Source organism: Garra rufa, chromosome 6, assembly GCF_049309525.1.
Source record: "Garra rufa chromosome 6, GarRuf1.0, whole genome shotgun sequence".
In the NCBI taxonomy this organism is placed as follows: Eukaryota; Metazoa; Chordata; class Actinopteri; order Cypriniformes; family Cyprinidae; genus Garra; species Garra rufa.
The window spans coordinates 40,298,402-40,319,626 of NC_133366.1; the positions used below are offsets into that span (position 1 = coordinate 40,298,402).

At 36.9% G+C, this 21,225-nt stretch overlaps 1 protein-coding gene across 1 annotated transcript in view; it reads left to right on the forward strand.

The window, feature by feature from the left end:
• fat1a (FAT atypical cadherin 1a) overlaps nucleotides 1–21,225 on the forward strand; it is a 110,863-nt gene that overhangs the window by 86,280 nt on the left and 3,358 nt on the right. Inside the window, exons 14-27 of the mRNA XM_073841555.1 lie at nucleotides 1,949–2,338; nucleotides 3,914–4,128; nucleotides 4,543–4,680; nucleotides 4,771–4,914; nucleotides 6,796–6,993; nucleotides 7,692–8,514; nucleotides 8,601–8,732; nucleotides 9,666–9,823; nucleotides 11,390–11,846; nucleotides 11,944–12,097; nucleotides 13,441–13,551; nucleotides 15,171–15,817; nucleotides 15,923–16,060; nucleotides 20,679–20,714. Of these exons, the coding sequence (XP_073697656.1) occupies nucleotides 1,949–2,338; nucleotides 3,914–4,128; nucleotides 4,543–4,680; nucleotides 4,771–4,914; nucleotides 6,796–6,993; nucleotides 7,692–8,514; nucleotides 8,601–8,732; nucleotides 9,666–9,823; nucleotides 11,390–11,846; nucleotides 11,944–12,097; nucleotides 13,441–13,551; nucleotides 15,171–15,817; nucleotides 15,923–16,060; nucleotides 20,679–20,714 (3,741 nt within the window). The remainder of the gene's footprint in view (nucleotides 1–1,948; nucleotides 2,339–3,913; nucleotides 4,129–4,542; nucleotides 4,681–4,770; nucleotides 4,915–6,795; nucleotides 6,994–7,691; nucleotides 8,515–8,600; nucleotides 8,733–9,665; nucleotides 9,824–11,389; nucleotides 11,847–11,943; nucleotides 12,098–13,440; nucleotides 13,552–15,170; nucleotides 15,818–15,922; nucleotides 16,061–20,678; nucleotides 20,715–21,225) is intronic.

Consider the following 21,225-nt stretch of genomic DNA (forward strand, 5'->3'; position numbering starts at 1 on the left):
CCCCTTTTAGAGTCTGCAAAATGGTATTTTACCCAAATTAGAGGGATCATACAAAATGCATGTTATTGTTTATTTGGTACTGACCTGAATAAAATAACATCACATAAAAGATGTTTACATATAGTTTATAAGAATTACCCCGTTCAAAAGTTTACATACATTGATTCTTAATACTGTGTTGTTACCTGAATGATCCACAGCTGTGTTTTTTTGTTTAGTGTCTGTCTGTCCTGAACAGTTCAACTGCCTGCTGTTCAGAAAAATTTTCAGGTTCCACAAATTCTTTGGTTTTCCAGCATTTTTTGTTTATTTGAAACCTTTTCGACACTGACTGTATGATTTTGAGATCTGTCTTAGGACTTAGGACAACCGAGGGACTATTACAGAAGGTTTAAACACTCTCTGATGCTTCAACAGGAAAAACCATGCATTAAGTTCCAGGGGTGGAAACTTTTGAACAGAATGGAGATGTGTACATTTTTCTTATTCTGCCTAAATATCATGTTTTTTTTTCATTTAGGACTGCCCTTCAGAGGCTCCAGAAGATAGTTACAAGTTTCCCAAAAGACAAAATAGTTCATTTGAACCTTCTGTAACAGTGCATATGAGTCCCTCAGTTGTCCTCAGTGTGAAAAGATGGATCTCAAAATCACACAGTGAACGGGGTCATTTTTATAAATTCAGCTATTGTTTTTTTGTGGACTATATGTAAATGTCTTCTATGTGAAACATCTTATTCAGATCAGTACTAAACAAACAATAACATGTATTTTGTATGATCCCTCTTGTTTAGGTAAAATAATTAACATTTTGCAGATTCTGAAAGGGGGATGTAAACTTTTGACCTCAACTGTATTCATTTAAAAATATATTAAAATAGAAATTGCGTTTGCATGTAAGTGTGTTTCCCAATGTATTCTCCAATTAACTGCAACAGTATGGCCTGTCTGTGTCCATCTGTTGTGTTAGTGCTTTAGAGAGAAAACCAACAGAAACATATGACATTCTCAGTTAAGCAGGGCAGCACCTTCAATCTGAAAGAACACAAACCTCTTTGTCTTTCTCTATCTCATTTGCTTCCACCCAATTTTCTCTGATTTTCTTTTGTATGGATTCCTCTCTTATCATCCTTTTGTTCTGTACTCTGTATTCTCAAACAGACACAGTGTGTCTTCTGTGTTCATTCCAGACCTATTTCACTTACTTTAAGTCTAGCCTAAACACATTCTTTCCTCATTCCTCAGCATCAATGCCACAACCTTCAGCCTACAACTCGCTAGCTGCATCATAGACTTAAAGTGATCTTAAGAAGGTGTCTAAGTGATCAATAGACTTCCGTCATACTGAACTATCATGAAGCAGCTGCCTTACAATAATTTGGTCCGACTCCAACTTTGTTAAACACAAGAGATTGTGTTAACTGGCTATAATGAGAGAGTGTGTCTTGATAGATAGGATTGTACCAGCAAGCCACAAATGAGGCTTACTCAAAAATGCATTAGAGGGATTAGTGTACTCTATCTTCGTCTTGTTTGTTTGTGTGTATGCTTTCCTCAATATAATAAGTAGCACTCCCTCACACTTCTTAATATGCAGCTCAGGACCAGAGCTTTTACAACAGAATCTTTCGTAGGATGAATTTATAAATCATTGTAGTTAAGCAAATGAGACGACAGACAGACTATAGGTTCTTGCAAATCATTAGAAATGCTAGAGGCTTTGCCATTGATTTGAAAGCTTCTTTATTTGCAAAATGTATTGATTTGTTGCTAGTCTTTATGAATTAGGTGTCCTTTCTTAATAAGAAATATGACGACAGCGACAGTGGGATAAAAATTGTTTTAAAGAGTTTTATTTCCTCATTAAATGAAGGAATAATTGACAAATATTACTAATAGAGCCAGTGTTTCTGTCTATATTAATCTACTCGTGCTTTGTGTGTGTTTAGGTTCTAATGCCGAGGTCCTCTATTCACTGCTGGACTCTGCTGATGGTGTGTTCTCCATCGATGAGGAGACAGGTGTTGTGCGTCTGGATCGCCCTCTGGACCGCGAGCTTCAGTCGCTCTACACTCTCCGCGCTCGTGCCACCGACCTTGGAACCCCACGCCGTCTGTCCTCCCTCACCACTGTCAGTGTTTCCATCTTGGACATCAACGACAACCCTCCAGTGTTTGAACGGCGTGAATACACTGCCACCGTTGCTGAAGATATTCCGGTGGGCACCCAGGTGTTGCGGGTCCACGCAGCCAGCCGAGACACAGAAGCAGGCCCAGAAATCACATACTCCATTATCAACGGAAACGAGAGAGGAGCGTTCCGTGTCGACCCCCATACAGGTAAAAGCAACAGCTTTGATGAACCTATTGAGATCCCTGCAGTATTGGCTCTTGGTTGAATTTCGAGTCAACTTTCAAGTTCTTATGGTTGTATACATTGTTGTTCAAAAGTTTGGAATCAGTAAGATATTTAGTGTTTTCTGCTCATCAGGGCTGCGTTTATTTGATAAAAAATACAGAAAAAACTGTAATATTGTGAAATATTATTGAAATTTAAACTAGTCGTTTTATATTTTAATATACTTTAAAATATAATTTCTTCCTGTGATGCAAAGCTGAATTTTCAAATGATCCTTCAGAAATCATTCCAATATATATATATATATGTATATATATGTATATATATGTATATACTGTAATATTGTGAAATATTGTGAAATATTATTGAAATTTAAACTAGTCGTTTTATATTTTAATATACTTTAAAATATAATTTCTTCCTGTGATGCAAAGCTGAATTTTCAAATGATCCTTCAGAAATCATTCCAATATATATATATATATGTATATATATGTATATATATATATATGTATATATATTAATAATCCGGAAAAAAGTATCACAGATTCCATTAAAAAAATATACATAATAATAGCATATTAGAATGATTTTCGAAGGGTCATGTGAGAATGAATTTACTCCAGTCCAGTGAATGAAATAGTTTTTTTTCTGTATTTCTAACCAAATAAAGTCTTGTTAAGCATAAGAGACTAAAGAATCCTGAAAAAAGTATCACAGGTTATTATCAGTATCAATGATAATTTGTTTGATTAAAAATACAAAAAAAAATGTAATATTGTTAATTATTATTGCAATTTAAAATACTGGTTTTCTATTTTAATATACTTTAAAATATAATTTATTCCTTTTATGCAAAGCTGAATTTACAGCCTCATAGTGTCACATCATCCTTCAGAAATCATTCTAATATGCTGATTTATTATCAGTGACGATGATAATAACATGTGATACCTTTTTCAGGATTCTTCGATAAATAAATGTTTAAAATTATTTTTTATTTATTTTTCATTTCTTTCTTGCTTTAAAGAAATTAAATTCAGGATGTGTTTAATTGATCAAAAGTTATAGTAAAGGCTAATATTGTTAGAAAAGGTTTCTATTTTGATGAAATGCTATTTTTTTTATTCATCACAAAATCCTGAAAAAAGTATCACAGGATTCCAAAAAAAAAAAACATTGATAATAAATGTATATATATAGCATGTTAGAATTATTTCAGAAGGATCATGTGACACTGAAGACTGGTGTAATGAGGCTGAAAATTCAGCTTTGCATCACAGGAATAAATTATAATTAAAAGTATATTAAAACAGAAAACCACTATTTTAAATTGCAAAAATTGTTTTTCTTTTTTTTATTAAAAATACGCAGACTTGATGAGAAGAAAATACTTTTTTAAACAAACGTAAAAAATCTGTCTTATCCAAAATTTTAATATAAATAAGAGTGTGAAAAATGAAGCAGTCACTTGGAATGTTTAAATCATATTTAATATTTTTTATGTTGCCTTGTTATAGATTATAGATGACATCTCATTGTCCTTTTATTCCCAGGTGGTGTCTTTGTGATAGAGCCTTTGGACTACGAAACAGTGCATGAGTTTTATCTCACAGTGGAGGCTACAGATGGAGGCACACCGTCGCTCAGCGACATGGCTACGGTGAACATCAACCTGACTGATGTAAACGACAACAGCCCCATCTTCAACCAAGATATTTACTCTGCTGTGATCAGCGAAGACGCAGAACTGGGAAAGGCCGTGCTCACTGTGAGTCTTTCTAAAGCACTTCTGAATTGTGCCCTGCTCAGGTCTCCTGCTCAGGTGTTACATCATCTCCCAAAATCCACACAGAGCAAAGAACACACACATTAAACAAAGAGTCCAATGTCAAACTAAAGCTCAGCGACCCACACCATTCTTGAATCTGCAGTCTTCTATCTTGCTCTGGTCATTTATTAGAGATGTTCATGTCTTATCATGCTGAATATAAATTGTCAGTGTGAAAGTGAGGCTTTGATACCCAGCTCTGTTTCACTTGCATGCCTTCTGATTTCCCCCGAGAGTCTCAGCCAATAGTTACTGACTCGCGAGGCAAGAAGAACGAAAGGCAGGGGGGTGCTGCATACCTGAATCCGTGGTAATCTTTATCTTAACCAGGTGTGTGTTTCTCTGTGTGTGAAGGTCATGGCCGACGATGCAGATGGTCCATCCAGTAATCAGGTGCGCTTCTCCATCATTGATGGCAATCAAGGCAGTCCATTCACCATCGACCCCATGAGAGGAGAGGTCAAGGTGGCTCGCCAGCTCGACAGAGAGAAGGTACAAAACACTCAGGTGTCTCAGTAGCAGGTGCATTGGCAGTCTGTTGCTGAAAGCTAATTATGACATTTTGTTTTGTTTGTTTTTTAGACTTCAGGTTACACTCTGACTGTGCTGGCCTCCGACAATGGAAGCCCAGCTCGTTCCAGCAGCGCTACGGTCAACATAGATGTCTCGGACATAAACGATAACCCACCACTCTTCTCTCAGGCAAACTACAGCATCATTATACAGGTCTGAATCCTCAGAGAAAGCTTTACAGTGATTTCATTGTAAACAGTCTATGTCCAATGCATGCTTGTTTTAAGGAGTTTGATGTTATTCTGGTTTAGCCACTAGACACTACAAAGATGCATTTCATGTAGGAGGTGTTCACATTTTGCGTTCAAAAACAGAACACAGACATGCAAAATACCAAATACAAAATTCAACAGAATTCTTAATATTGACAAGTGTCCTAACATTGATGACATGAAACACTGAAAAACAGTGCAGTCTTGTTATTGTTACTGTAAAAATACACTAAAACTATTAAAATAGTTTTTCATTCACTGAAAAAGCGGAAATAAAATTAAATGAAACACTTTACTTTAAATTAAAAAATGTATGTGAACTTACTAATCAACTATATTGACCAAAACCAACATAAGTTTAGGTCAAAGGTTTACACCCCCATTTCAGAATCTACAAAATATTATTTTACCAAAATAAGAGGGATAAAACAAAATGAATGTTATTGTTTATTTAGTACTGGCCTGAATAAAATATTTCACATAAAAGTCCTATTTATAGTCCACAATAGTTGAATTTCTGGTTCAAAAGTTTACATCCCCTTGATTCTTAATGCTGTGTTCTTACCTGAATGATCTATAGCTGTTTTTTTTGTTTGTTTGTTTAGTGATAGTTGTTCATGAGTCCCTTGTTTGTTCTGAACAGTTGAACTTCCTGCTGTTCTTCCAAAAAATCCTTCAGGTCCCACATTTTTTTTTTTTTTTTTTTTGGTTTTCCAGCATTTTTTGTGTGTTTGAACCCTTTCCAACAACGACTGTATGATTTTGAGACTTCACGCAAAGGACAATTGAGGGACTCATATGCAACTATACAAATGCTCACTGATGCCCCAGTAGGAAAAACCATGCATTAAAAGCCAGGGATGAAAACTTTTTGAATTTGAAGATCAGGGTAAATTTAACTTATTTTGTCTTCTGGGAAACATATAACTATCTTCTGTAGCCTCTGAACGCAATACTAAATGTAAAAATATGATGTTTAGGCTAAATAAAATCTCCATTCTGTTCAAAAGTTTTCACCCCAATCCCCCCCCCCCACCCCACGACTCCTCATGCATGGGTTGGATGCATCTGGAGCATCAGTGTCCTCAGTGTGAAAAGATGGATCTTAAAATCATACATTCATTGTTGGAAAGGGTTTAAATACACAAAAACGCTGAAAAACCAAAGCATTTGTGGGACCTAAAGCATTTTTGATTAAAATAACTTTGATTAAACTAACTAAACAAAATAACTAAACAAAACAAAAACACAGCTGTGGATCATTCAGGTAAAAACACAGTATTAAGAATCAAGGGGATGTAAACTTTTGAACTAGGTCATTTTTATGAGTTCTTTTGATACTTTTATGAGTATCTTTTATGTAAAATATCTTATTCTGGTCAGTACTCAATAAACAAGAACATGCATTTTGTATGATCCCTCTTATTTTGTTAAAATAATTAACATTTTCCAGATTCTGAAATGGGGATTTTATGGTGCAAACAAATATTGATAGATAAATGTCTTCGGAAATGGGAAATAATGACTCCCTGCATTATTCCCCACAGAATATTGTGTTTCATTCTGAAATTCATCATTATGGAATTTAAATGCATTTCGAATACTGCTTCCAATTGCCTTTTTAAACATTGCTCTAAGGAAAAATCATTATTAGTCACCAGATATGTCTGTGCTTGCTGGCACATATAAAATATAATCATAGCTTCTCAATTCAAGTTGTAAAAATCTGTTACATGCCAAATTAGCCTCAAGATATAAAAAAGTGTGAATGCTGTAGGTCTAAATGATAAAACCTTTAACACATTCCGCATATGTTGTATAGGAGAACCAGCCAGTCGGTACCAGTGTTCTCCAGCTGACCGTGTCTGACCGGGATGCCTCCCACAATGGACCTCCTTTTACATTTTCTATCATCAGTGGGAACGAGGGCGATGCCTTCCAAATCACTCCGCAGGGCGCGCTGGTCTCTGCAGCAACTCTGAGCCGCCAGACCCAAGAGTTGTACCTCCTACAGGCCCAGGTGAGACCTCAATCTCTCCCTCTGATTTTTCATGTCTCAATGAAGCTGTAGGGGTCTTGTTCAGTGTTCACTGGAGGTCTGAAGGGATAGATGAGCTGTAGAGCTGAGGTGAAGCGATGCTTGTTCAGTACTCCCCACACAGGCCAGACATGGTCAATGGAGTATGAATAAGAAGCAGCTATGAAAACCTGAGCAGAGGAGAGGACCTGTAAGAATCTGATTCTTAGGCTTAGATGTTCTGTTTCCTTTGTTCAGCACCTGATTTGTAAAATGATTCAGGAAAATGAATAGTGAGTAAATGACACAAGCCAGATTTAAAATTGTGCAGCTGTCCATTGTTTTAAGAGTAAATCCAGGCTCAAGTGCTCCCTCTACTGACTGAGTTTGCACATTTTGTTTGGAGAGGCTGATACTAAGTACCAAAGTCGTTCTGCCCTTAATACTCAATTACACTCCAAACAGCTGACTTGATAATTTGCCACCATATGTTAGAAGACTAATAACCGATTGTTTTAGTTAACAACATTTATAATGCTATTCTGTGCTATTAAGTGAGATATATCAAAGGAGGTATGAAAACAATTAACTGTGTTTTTGAAATTAGACTCCTTGATGAGTTCTTTAAAATTAGTGTTGTGGATTTGACGCCCAAACTGTTGCAATTCTGAACCTTAAACCTCTTGACTCTTTTGCCCTAGGTAACGGACAGCGGTCGGCCACCATTTGTCTCCACAGCGTTTGTGAGCATACGTTTGATCGAGGAAAGCATCTACCCTCCTGTCATTCTTCCCCTGGACATCTTTATCACCACAGCAACAGATGAATATTCAGGAGGTGTCCTGGGTAAAATTCACGCCACCGATCAGGATGTTTACGACACTCTAACCTACAGCCTCGCTCACGATAGTTCCTCCACTTCCGACAACTCTGGCCTCTTCTCTGTCTCCCCTGCTGATGGGAAACTTGTGGCCCGTGGGAATCTGGACGCTGGTCAATACGTCCTTAACATTACAGTGACAGATGGTCGCTTTACTGCAGCTGCCCGGGTCAATATTCACGTACGGCAGGCAACAGCACAAGCACTCGATAACTCCATCGCTGTGCGATTCTCTGCAATAGCACCGGAGGAGTTTATCGGAGATTATTGGCGGAACTTTTTGCGGGCTTTGCGGAACATTGCTGGTGTCAGACGCGGAGATGTGCAGTTAGTCAGTTTGCAACCTGCTGCTGATGCCTCCGGTGACCTAGAAGTACTTCTGGCTCTAGAAAGGTCAGGAAGTCCATTCCAGCCTCAGGAGGTAGTGTACAGGAAGCTGAACGCCTCAGTTGGGGTGATCGAAGAGATGACTGGAGTGCGTATCGTGCGAGTTGTGAAGAAACTCTGTGCTGGTTTGGACTGTCCACTTAGTTTCTGTCAAGAGACTGTTTCTTTGGAAACAGGAGCAGTGTCGGCCTACAGCACGGCTAGGATTAGTTTTGTTACGCCACGTCACATGCGCACTTCCAAATGTCTCTGCCAAGGTAACTAATATACACACACAAAATATGTCAAAGATGTGTTTAACTTCCAATCTAGAGTGATGGTAACTCTTTCTGTGTGATTATAGGAACTGAGTGTCTTGTTCTGAGTAAACTCTGTGAGGGAAGCCCCTGTCCTGATGGCATGGAGTGTGTAGAAGACCCCACACACAACAAATTCAAATGCATCTGTCCTGAGGGAAAACAGGAAGAGTGCTCAGGTATAAATACACTATTGCTTGAGTTAAACTTGTAAATGAGGGGACCAAACCATGTAAGGAGATCAGTGTAATTTTGCTGAACTTTTTTTTTTTTGAGCACAAAAATGAACATTTCTTATGATTTACTCACCCTCAAGCCATCCTAGGTGTATATGACTTCTTCTTTCAGATGAATACAATCTGAGTTCTATTTAAAATGTCCTGGCTCTTTCGAACTTTATAATGGCAGTGAATGGGTGTTGAGATTTTGAAGTCCAATAAAGTACATCTATCCATCATAAAAAGTACTCCACGCAGCTCCAGGGGGTTAATAAAGGCCTTCTGAGGCAAATCGATGTGTTTTTGTAAGAAAAATATTCATTTAAAAAATTTTTATGAACCCCTTGACCTTAAAGGATCAAAATCCTTGCATTTTTCTTTATCAGTGCTCATTTTATACTTCTAATTCATGATTGCTGTTTTGTTTTGCTCTTTCTACTGCGCTTTCCACATTTGTCACTACTCACTGAAGCTTACACTACACTACAGTTTATAAAGTTTTAAATCGATTTGCTTCAAAAGGCCTTTATTAAGCCCTCAGAGCCATGTGGAGCACTTTTTATGGTGGATAGATGCACTTTATTGGACTTCAAAATCTCAACACACATTCACTGCTATTATAAAGCTTGGAAGAGCCAGGACATTTTTAATATAACTTTGATTATATTCTTCTGAAAAAAGAAAGTCATATACATCTAGGATGGCTTGAGAGTGAGTAAATCATACGCTAATTTTCATTGTTGGGTGAACTATCCCTTTAAAATGTTTAATATTTTGAATCAGAATATATTTTTGTATTTTCTGTGATTTGCATGTTAGCTGTTTGCATGTCATTGCATACTGAATTCTCATTGCAAACACTTATTAACATTTAGTTTTGATGCATTGTTTTAGAGCGTCAGTCGTTAACATTCAGCGGAAATGGATATGCACGGTACAGGCTGATGGAGAACGAGAATAAGGAAGAAATGAAGCTGTCCCTCAGACTGAGAACATTCTCCACCCACGCAACTGTCATGTACGCAAAAGGCACAGACTACAGCATACTGGAGGTGAGTGTGTACTCTTAACCCCCTCAAACCTTCCAAAAAAAAGAAGAGAAAACAGAAAGAGTTATTCTGGAGCTGGGAGAAGAGAGGGGAGCTCTTTCTCATGCATTCCACTTTGGTGAGAGAAAACCACACAACTGACAGAAAGAGCAAAGGACTCCGGGACTGCAATGCAAGCAGTGACATCTCCCTGCTCTTACATTATAATAATCTGTTTCTGCTTAGCCCTGAAGCATGATTCCTCATTTCATCTGTTTACTCTATGTAATTGCCAGAATATTTCGGTATCGCACCTCAAGTACTTCACAGAGTCATCTTTTTGGCTGTTTTTAAAAATAACTAATAAACTGCCTACTTAGACATTAATTTTTATAGGCACACATTTTGGCCGTCATAAACTTGTTTTCTGTCCAAAAATGGTGCTGACACAGAAAATGTCCCTGATGCCCAAAAATAACATGCCCATCGTACCCAAAAAATGACCTTGGATGTTTATTTAGATTCTTAGAGACATCTTTATATGTTTAATACATATACAACTTAGTGAATAGGTTTGCATAAGCTGATTTATTTAATTGTATTTATTTTTACTTTAGAAATGTCATAATCGTATTATAATATATTGTTTTAAAAAATTACAGTGGTGGCCGAAATTATTAGAACGCTAGTGTTTTCACCAGCTAAAAAAATGGGTTTAAATCAGTTATTTTTATCATTTTTTATCATAACATATATATAGACATTTATGTCTAATCTGATCTTATCATCATCCAGTCTGTCTGAAGTGACATGAAGAAACAGAGCAAACTGACTGAGACAGACTAAATCCAGAAGAACTGTGGCAAGATGCTTCAAGAGACCTGCAAAGCTACCTGAAAAACTATGCGCAAGAACACCTAGGGGAAAAGCTGCCATAAACGCAAAGGATGGCCACACCAAATGTTGATTTAATTTAGTTTACAGAGATTCATTGATAAATAAAATCTGTTTATGACATTTTTGACAGCATCCTTATTTTACAGCATTTTACACAAGTGCCTAAAACCTTTAACAGTGCTGTAGCTTTGCAGGTAGGTTTCTTAAAGCATCTTGGAGATGTTGCCACAGTCCTTATGGATTTAGTGTGTCTCAGTTTGTTCTATTTTTTCATGTCATTCCAGACAGACTGGATGATGATGAGATCAGATCTCTGTGTGGAGCACTGTCTGTTGTCAAACTCTTGTTGCAAACAAAAATCTCACAGGATTCTTACAATTAATGGCAAAATGAATGTTTAGAAATGTAAACCGATATTTCCTACTGACACACTACAGCAAAAAATAGAAATAGCTAACTTAAAAACATTTTTAGCTACTGAAAATACTAGTGTTCTAAAAATGTTGGCCACCATTGTATTTTTAGTTTATTTTTAATAAATGTAATAATAATGTGTAAATTATTAATTATTATTATTTTGACTGTGAATATGCTAAATATGGATTTGAGATATTGAATTGATTAGGATTGACCCCAGATGTTTGTCAATTTAATATAGTGTCAGCATGACTAACCTATCTGTGTTTGTTTCAGATTGTGAACGGCCGCCTCCAGTACAAGTTTGACTGTGGCAGTGGTCCCGGAGTGGTGTCTGTGCACAGTACCCAGGTCAGTGACGGAGAGTGGCACACTGTCTCTCTTGAGGTAGATGGCAACTATGCTAGACTGGTCCTAGATCAGGTCCACGCTGCGTCCGGCAAAGCTCCGGGAACTCTCCGCACCCTCAACCTGGACACCAGCATGTACTTTGGAGGTCATGCACGGCCAACATCCGGCTCAGGAAGACTTGTGGTAAATGGGCTGCGGGGTTGTCTAGAGGGGATTGTGTTCAATGGGAGGGAGCTGCCACTATCTCAGGTTCGAGGAGTTCACTCAGTCCTGGAGGAGCTGGTCGAGGCAGCTCCCGGATGCAGCTTGGCTCCTCCACTCCAGGGCTGCTCTAGTAACCCCTGTGCCAATGGAGGCACATGTTCATCATTGCCTAACGGAGGTATGCGTGGCTTTTTTTAAATTTGATTCTACATTTTGAGTGTAGTTCAGTCAGATGCAGGAGTGACTAACATGCTGTGCTCTGTTGTGTGCTGTAGGATATTTCTGTAAGTGCACCGCTGCGTTCATGGGCACTCATTGTGAAGTCACTATCAGCCCCTGTGCTTCTAATCCCTGCCTCTATGGAGGGACATGTATCCCACGAGCAGGAGACTTCTACTGTCAGTGCCGAGGACAATACTCAGGCCAACGGTGAGAACGCATGCACATTTGAACACAGGAATTATTCTGACACTGAGCAACACTTAGAAATTCATTAATTTTTTAATTGCATTAGATAATATCAAATTAGGTGGTACCTGGAATCAAATGATGTGAAGTCTCATTTTTATCAGTAGACAAATTCTGTATTTTAAAATGGTGTTCAGGTACTTTTGTGTTTCATAACTTAAACTTTAATAACTTAAACTCTGAACATGAGCTAGTGCTATCTTTCTTTAAAAAGAAAAAAACTATTTTGATTTGTGCAGTGACATTAATACGTTTTCAAGGATGGTTTAAGTGCCCAGTTATTTTTGGGGCAACTATTTTTGGGGCACTGTATACACAATCTGAATACACAAATACTCAATAATCTCCATTATGTGACACTGTTATAAATGTGTCTACTTTTCATTCTGTTTCATTTTGAATGGTTTGTTCTTAATACTTTTAATTCAAATTCAAATTATACTTAGACCTCATAGCATTACACCATGTTCCTCTTTGTGTAATTATTTTTTAAGTTTGATATTTGACTAAATTAGTTCTTTTTCCATTTTAATTACATTGCGTATTTTCCAAGTGTAGCCAAATAAAACTAAGCTCTGTCAATATTTTCATAAATTAAATGTCATTAATATGCATGGTGTAACTCGAACTAAAGAAGAATACTTCAGAAATCCATGCGGCATTCTCAGTAATTCCTATTAAATGAGAAATTTAATCAGAAGCTTTGGGGAGGCGATGTGATTGATAATCAGATTTAATGCAGTAAGACAGAATCAATTTTCTCTTTGAGAAAATTCTACTGCAATTAAAAACTATCCAAACACGGTTCTTCTTATTTAAAGTTTATCTAAATTGTGTGTGTGTGTGTGTGTGTGTGTGTGTGTGTGTGTGTGTGTGTGTGTGTGTGTGTGTGTGTGTGCACCTGGTATTCAAATGTCCCCACAAGGATAGGAATACCAGTAGATTTTGACCTTGTGGGTACATTTCTCAGGTCCCCATGAGGAAACAGGCTTATAAATCATGCACAATGAGTTTTTTTGAGGAAGTAAAAGTGTGCACAATCTCCTGTGAGGGCTAGGTTTATGTGTAGGGTAGGTGTAGGGCGATAGAAAATACGGTTTGTACAGTATAAAAACCATTACGCCTATGCAATGTCCCCATAAAACATGTAAACCCAACATGTGTGTGTGTGTGTGTGTGTGTGTGTGTGTGTGTGTGTGTGTGTGTGTGTGTGTGTGTGTGTGTGTGTGTGTGTGTGTGTGTGTGTGTGTTTTTAAATGACAAGTTTTTAAATGACATTTTGGCTCTTTGTACTTTTCTGTCAGGTGTCAGCTGGGTCCATACTGCACAGATAACCCGTGTAAGAACAGCGGGAAGTGCATTGATAGCCTGGATGGTCCCGTGTGTGAGTGTGAGCCAGGGTTCCAAGGAGACAGGTACATCTTTTGACCCATTTAATGAACCTGTGAGACTTGATCGAATAAGTCAAACATATATTAAATGGGCGTAATGAAGAGATTCTTTATGAGATGCTGCTTCTCTTGAGATGATACCTAGATGAGACTTTCTAAGTGAAAGAAATTAATAAGTTCTATTCAGCAAGGATGCACTAAATTGATTAAAAGTGACATAATGTTATAGAAGATTTTAATATGGTAATTATAAGAAATGTTTATTGAGCACCAAATCAGCATATTAGGGTGATTATCTGAAGTTTCATAGGATAATGGAGTAATAATAGGCTGCTAAAATTCAGCTTTGGCATATAAATTACATTTAAAAAAATATTCAAATAGAAAACAGTTATTTAAAATGGATATAATGTTTCATAATATTACTTTTTTATTGTATTTTTGATCAAATAAACACAGCCATGTGAATCATAAAAGCTCTATAAAATCCGTTGCATTTTTTTTTATTTTCTAGACTTGGTTTTAATGATAAAATAAAATTGTATTAATCAAAAAGCCTGTCTAGTTAATTAATATCACAAAACTTGCACAATTATTAAAAGCAAATTATTAAAAGTTCAACAAAAATTATATTTTTGAGGCCCTATGAAATAATTTTTTTTTACCAAATTATGTGTTTTCCATAAATTTCTGGGTTTCATTTGAATGGTTTTATTACATTTTAATAATCAAAATTATCTCTAAATAATTATAATTATATTTTAAAAAAACTAATTTTTTATTATTTTTATTAGTTTCTTTTTTTTTTCAGAAATACTGTGTTGTGTATCTACATTTGTCTAGTCAATATTCTGGTAAATAACTGTTCTGGTAAATATTCTTTAAAAAAATAAACATTTTATTAATAAAAAAACATATCTAATTAATTGATATCACAAAATATACACTATTTACCAGCAAATTATTTAAAAAAATACTGAAGAAGAAAAAAAAAATTCAGAAATACTGTGTTGTATATTTAAATTTAAACTCTTAAATAAAAATTGATTTAAATTGATAATAAACTCTTGTAAAAAATTGTTCTGGTAAATATTCTTTAAAAATCATGTTTTAATAATAATTTTGTTAGCAGTAGAACTATAATTACATTAAGTTTCTTTAAGTAAAACCAAACTTTTATTTGAATGGGTTGCTGTGAAGACCGTTACATTTCTGTTTGTGTGTGATGTGACGATGGTTTTTCTCAAAAGAAATGCCAAAATTCTTATGAAGTGACTCTCAGAGAGGTTGAAAAACACTGCAAGCGTTGCGCGCTTCAGTATGTAATAAAAAAACTTGTGCCTGAGTAATTCATTCACACAAAGACATGCAGAACATGCAAATTTAGATTTGAATAGTATTTTGTGGCTTAATATTTACAGACACTAGTGCATATCGCATTTTGATTTAAAGTGACATACTTTTGATTTATTCATCCACTATTATTATTGGATTCCACAGTTGCGTCCACATTTTCCACATTGTGGAAATCATAGGGTCCTACATTAAAAAATGTTACAAACTCCAAATTTTTGAGTGATACTGTAGGTTGAATATACAGCTGTGTATTTACAGTACATGTTTGTGTGTCTGTGTGCGTTTAGGTGCCTCAGTGATGTAGATGAGTGTCTGAAGAACCCTTGCGGCAATGGCGGCCACTGCCAGAACACATACGGCTCCTTCAACTGTAACTGCTCTGTGGGCTTCAGTGGGCGGCATTGTGAACTCCGTTCTGAAATCCGCAACGAATTTGTCTCCACCTCTTGGAACATCGGCCTGGAGGAAGTAATCGGAATCGTCGTCTTTGTTGCCAGCATTTTCCTTCTCGTCCTACTCTTCGTCGTGGTGCGCAAGCGCATTTGCCGGCGCTCAAAATCCAAATCTGACGATGACGACAAGCTTGGCGTAAACATGGGAGCCTCGCACGCCTTCCTCCAGCGGCCATACTTTGACTCCAAACTCAACAAGAACATCTACTCCGACATCCCGCCTCAAGTCCCTGTACGGCCCATCTCCTACACTCCCAGCATTCCAAGCGACTCCCGCAACAATCTAGACCGCAACTCGTTTGAGGGCTCAGCCATACCAGAGCACCCAGAATTCAGCACATTCAACCCCGATTCAGTGCACGGGCACAGGAAGACGGTGGCTGTCTGTAGTGTAGCACCCAACCTGCCTCCTCCTCCACCCTCCAACTCTGTGTCAGACAGTGACTCCATACAAAAGCCCAGCTGGGATTATGACTACGATGGTATGTACAGAAACCCACTTGGAATCCAAATGTCATGCGTGTGACTTGTAAGACAATCATGGGCTCAGGAAGTTTGACTGTTTTCTTCTTTTATTCTCCTCACAGCTAAAGTAGTGGACCTGGATCCGTGTCTAAGTAAGAAACCGGTAGAGGACAGTGCCTGTCATCCTTACAACACCAGAGGCAGCATGTCTGAGGTCCACTCTCTCAGCTCCTTCCAGTCCGAGTCATGTGACGACAATGGTACGTATGGAATAGAATGCATTTGCTTTAACTCATCATATAGATGCCTGATACATCGTAACCAGCCAGAATATACTTCTTTGACATGTTCTTAGTCCTTTTTCAGATATCAGAATTATTTATACTGTATGATTCTCTGTAAACAAGATGAAAAAATATATATTATGGAAAGAATACAGCTTCTTTCGCAGATAAAAAAGGCTATGTTTGGAATGGTACCACCTGGTGTACTTCATACTGTGATAAATACACTGCAATAAAAGTCTCAAAATATCTAAGAATTCTTAAATTAAGATCCATTTTCTAAATAAGCAAAATGACATAAGATATTTAGTCTTGTTTCCAGGGGGGAAAATATTAATTAAGTGCATTTTGCTTAAAACAAGACTAAATATCTAAAGTCATATTGTTTTTCTAGTAAATTCACCTTCATTTAAGAATTTTAAGATATTTTGACTAGAAACAAGACAAAAATACTAAGTAATATTAGCCTTTTTTGCAGTGTACTGACAGTATACAACAAACGCTGCCTATTAATTTATTAGAACTGTAAAATGGATTTAAAGGGGTAATTCACCCGAAAATTAAAATTACCCCATGATTTACTCACCCTCAATCCAACCTAGGTGTATATGACTTTCTTCTTTCAGATGAATACAATCTGAGTTATATTAAAAACTGTTCTGGCTCTAAGCTTTATAATGGCAGTGAATGGGTGTTGAGATTTTGAAGTCCAAAAAAGTGCATCTATCCATCATAAAAAGTAGTCCACATGGCTTTGAGGGGTTATTAAAGGTCTTCTGAAATGAATAATGTGTTTTTCTAAGAAAAATATCCATATTTATAACTTTGCAAACCGCAATCTCTAGTTTCCGCTAACTGTCGTATCTGCATTCACGAGAAAGTGGTGTTCTGGAGGATGACGTAGGCAAACACGGTGAAGAACACGGAAGTGACAAACACGGAAGCGGAGTGAAGAGAGCAAAACAAAACGCGGGTCAAGAATTAGAAGTAAATTTGTAAAGAAAAATCTCAGGAATTTGATATGAGCCAAGAGTACCACAGTTAGTAGAAGCTAGAGATTGTGGTTTATAAAGTTTTAAATACGGATATTTTTCTTACAAAAATGCATCGATTCAGTTCAGAAGGCCTTTATTAACACAGAGCTTTGTGGAGTACTTTTTATGATGGATGGATGCACCTTTAAGGACTTCAAAATCTCAACACCCATTCACTGCCATTATAAAGCTTGGAAGAGCCAGGACATTTTTTAATATATCTCTGATTGTATTTGTCTGAAAGATGAAAGTTATATACACCTAGGATGGCTTGAGGGTGCGTAAAACATGCAGTAATTTTAATTTTTGCTGTAATTTTTATATTTTATACTTAGCACTTTATTTTTAATACTTTAACATAGACATTGCAGTTGTCTTTTGCATGCTCTTTGAGTTGACAGAGCCCTATACAGTTTATCATGTTTTGACTTTTTTTTGTTTTGAACATCTGCTAACCCTGTCTGTCTTTCTTTTACTGATGTAACCGAGTGTAAAGGGTGATATGATTTTGGGTCATGTGTTATGTCGTTTCTCTCTCTCTTCCTTATCGCTGCACTGGGGCTTCAGCTCCCATTTGGATCAAATCCCACCACAGACACCGAGCAAGGTTTTAAATAGAGGCCTGCTCGTAAGTGAACACTCGCCCACGGTGGAAGGAAGCGATCACTTAAAGGGCCTGTGAAATTCTCAATGCATAAAAAGAAAAAAGCTTGTCTTCACTCTAAGCCCCCTCGTCTTTTTCTTTCGCCATAGCAACTTCTCATAAGCTTTTCATCAGTTCAAGGCAACATCTGAGAATGGCCTATATAGTATCGTTATTAGTTCTCTGTGTGAAGTTGATATTTTGGATTTTCTCTTCTTTTTTTCCCCTTCCTCTCTTTGTCTTTTATTGAAGCCAATGGATGGTTGAAGACATCAGCTCAGAGTGTAAAAGCAGGGTATGAAAAGTACACATGATGGGTCTACAGCACACACTGTATAACATTGTTGATCCTGATTACTGCATCTGAAGGCCTTTTCACATGACTTATGGCAGAGGTCAAAAGTTTACATCCCCCTTTCAGAATGTGCAGAATGGTTAAAAAATGTTATTGTTTATTTAGTACTGACCTGAATAAAATGTTTCATATAAAATATGTTTACATATAGTCCACAAGACAAAATAATAGTGTACATTAGTTTTAGTGAAAGTTCTTAATGATTCCCTTGTTTGTCCTTAACAGTTCTTCAGTAAATCATTCAGGTCCCACAAATTCTTTAGTTTTTCATCATTTTTGTGTATTTGAACCCTTTCCAACAATGACTGTATGATTTTGAGATCCATCTTTTCACACTGAGGACAACTGAGGGACTCATATACAACTATTACAGAAGGTTCAAACACTCACTGATGCTCCAGAAGGAAAAACCATGCATTGAGAGCCAGGGGATGAAAACATTTTGAATCTGAAGATCAGGGTAAATTGAACATATTTTGTCTTCTATTAAACATGTAACTATCTTCTGTAGCCTCTGAAGGGCCGTACTAACTAAAATTAGTACTATTTAAGCAAAATAAGAAAAATTTCCATTCTGTTCAAAAGTTTTCACCTCCCAGCTCTTAATGCATTGTTTTTTCCATCTGGAGCGTCAGTGAATGGTTGAACCTTCTGTAATAGTTGCATATGAGTCCCTCAGTTGCCCTTAGTGCGAAAAAATCATACAGTACATTGTTCGAGAGGATTCAAATACACAAAAATGCTGGAAAACCAAAGAATTTGTGGGCCCTGACAAACAAGGGACTCGTGAACAACTATCACTAAACAAAAAAACACAGTTGAGGATCATTCAGATAACAACACAGTAATAAGAATCAAGGAAGGAAGAATCTAATAGTTATATTTTGTTTTATTTGAAAAAAAATTGTCATTTTGCACACCCCTGTCGTAAGTCATGTGAAAGCGACTCCAGTCATCTAACCATTGACTTTGACCCTCATTTGACCTTTTCAACCCCTGACCTTGGCCTAACAACTCCCCCGCTGAATCTCTGATAAACACTAATGCGCTATAGTGAATGGATTATTCATATTTCCTTATGGCCATGTACCCGCACATTCCTCTGAAGCATCAACCCTGCTTCCTTCATTTTTTCTTCCATCTGGTTTTGGTTTGGGGCCAGAGAGTGTCTTTGTTCTCTTTTATCTTTGAGAATTTTTCTGATCCTTCCTTTCATCACTCTGTTAATGTGTGTAATCATAAGCACAACGTCTGCCGTCACTCCCACCATCCTCCACCAGAGCTCAACCCAGACGTGTGCCTTACCGACACAACCAAATCCCTCTGCCATTAACCCATCCCTCAGATCACACCCTTGTCAAAAGCCTAAATCCCATAAAACCAAATAGTATCTGTTGTTCTGACAGTGCCAGTCAATCAGTTCAAATCCATCAGTTTTGTCAGAGTTGTCAACGTGAAAAACGTTTTTGTCTTTGTTTCCTCTTGACGTCCAATGTTTCTTTCCTGTCATGTTTACTTCAAAAAAATTAATGTTAGATTTTCTCTTATCTGCCCTTCTTACAAGCCTCCCTAGTGACAGTAATCCACCTTGTCAGCTCTGTTGTTGACTCGGTGGAGAAAGAAGGTATTATTTTGCTGCTTCAATGCTGATTATTGGGTATCTGTGTCTGTAGTGTTTGGTTGGTGATTATTAGGTCTCTGAAATGCCATTTTCTTCACCCAAATCACAAAGACAAAGGAAACCCCGGTATTAAGACTTGTATAGCTTAAAATAACATAAATGATGTCTCTTTCTAAAATATGTAGCAGAAAACCTTTGAAGGACTTGCGTTATTTGAAAAATCCACATCGTTTTATACATATTTTGGACTATGGGGGGTTGCCATTATTTCAATGACGTGAAATGGCTGCACTCAGTGAGCTACTGCCATTACCTGTTGCTATTTTTACCAGCTTTTTGTTGTAACTTTCAGTTAAAGAGCAATGAGAGAAGCCATGCAAGTCTTCACTGCTTTTTCTAGTGATAAGAAGAGGGGAAAAGAATGGGACGAATGATTTATGGACGAATAAAACTTTCTAAAGACCCATGTCTTTGTTCTCTCCACTTTAGCCCTGATGCCTTTGAGGCTTTTAGTAGACCACAGCTACTGAAAGAGCTTACAAACGGCAGAGACGAGAAACGCTAGATGCCATCCTGACTGGATATAAACAATCTGGATTTTTTAAATAACATACTGTAAATCTTTCATGGATTTTGTACTACATATTTCCGTAAGAGGCATTGTTAACGTAATATTAAGCCACACATGTCATAATAACCAGAGTTCCCTTTAAAAAATTCTAAATAAATGCCTAGATTTCAGTAGCACTAGATTGTTCAGGTAATTTCACTTTCCCACCATGCTGTTATGAAATGTTTCTGTGCAAGCAAATGGCATGAAGATCTTCTCATATTCTCATTGTTCTGCACTCTTTTTTTCCTCAGTGTTTTTCGATCTTGTAGTATTTGACATTTTTTCTTTCTCTCTTTTCTCTGCAATTCTGTTTGCCTTTTATCTAAAGAGTCATTCTCGGCTCATGAACACAAGAACCCAAGAGGTGATTTATTATCTTAATTTCGTACAGTTTGCCTGAAGCCTTTCGATTCGATTTTTTGTTTCATTTTGGCTTGGTTATGCCCCTCAATATAACAAAACTCTGCATGTCCACAAAATCTGTGACAAAAATACATCAAATAAGCTCACTTTTGGGGTTTAGAAATAAATGGATTTTGTGAAATTTTTGTCACAAAAAAAAACAAAAAACGTTTGTGTGTGTAAGAGTGTGTATCTCCCAAAAAGTCCCCTAAACTCACCATAAAACACCCTCCCTAATAATGTAATGTGGATAAATGGATCTTTGAAAGTATTGACTAATTGTCATATCTTCAAGGTTGTTTTGTAAATCTACAAATAATAGAGTTATTGTTGATGTAAATTGTGTGTATTTGTGTGCACTCCAGTAATATTTGTGCTGTGCTGAATGATCTGCATTGTGTTGCTGTGATACTGACGTTGCATGCTATTGGTTTTAAATGACCTGAATGGTATTAACTGAGTGGTTTTTGAAG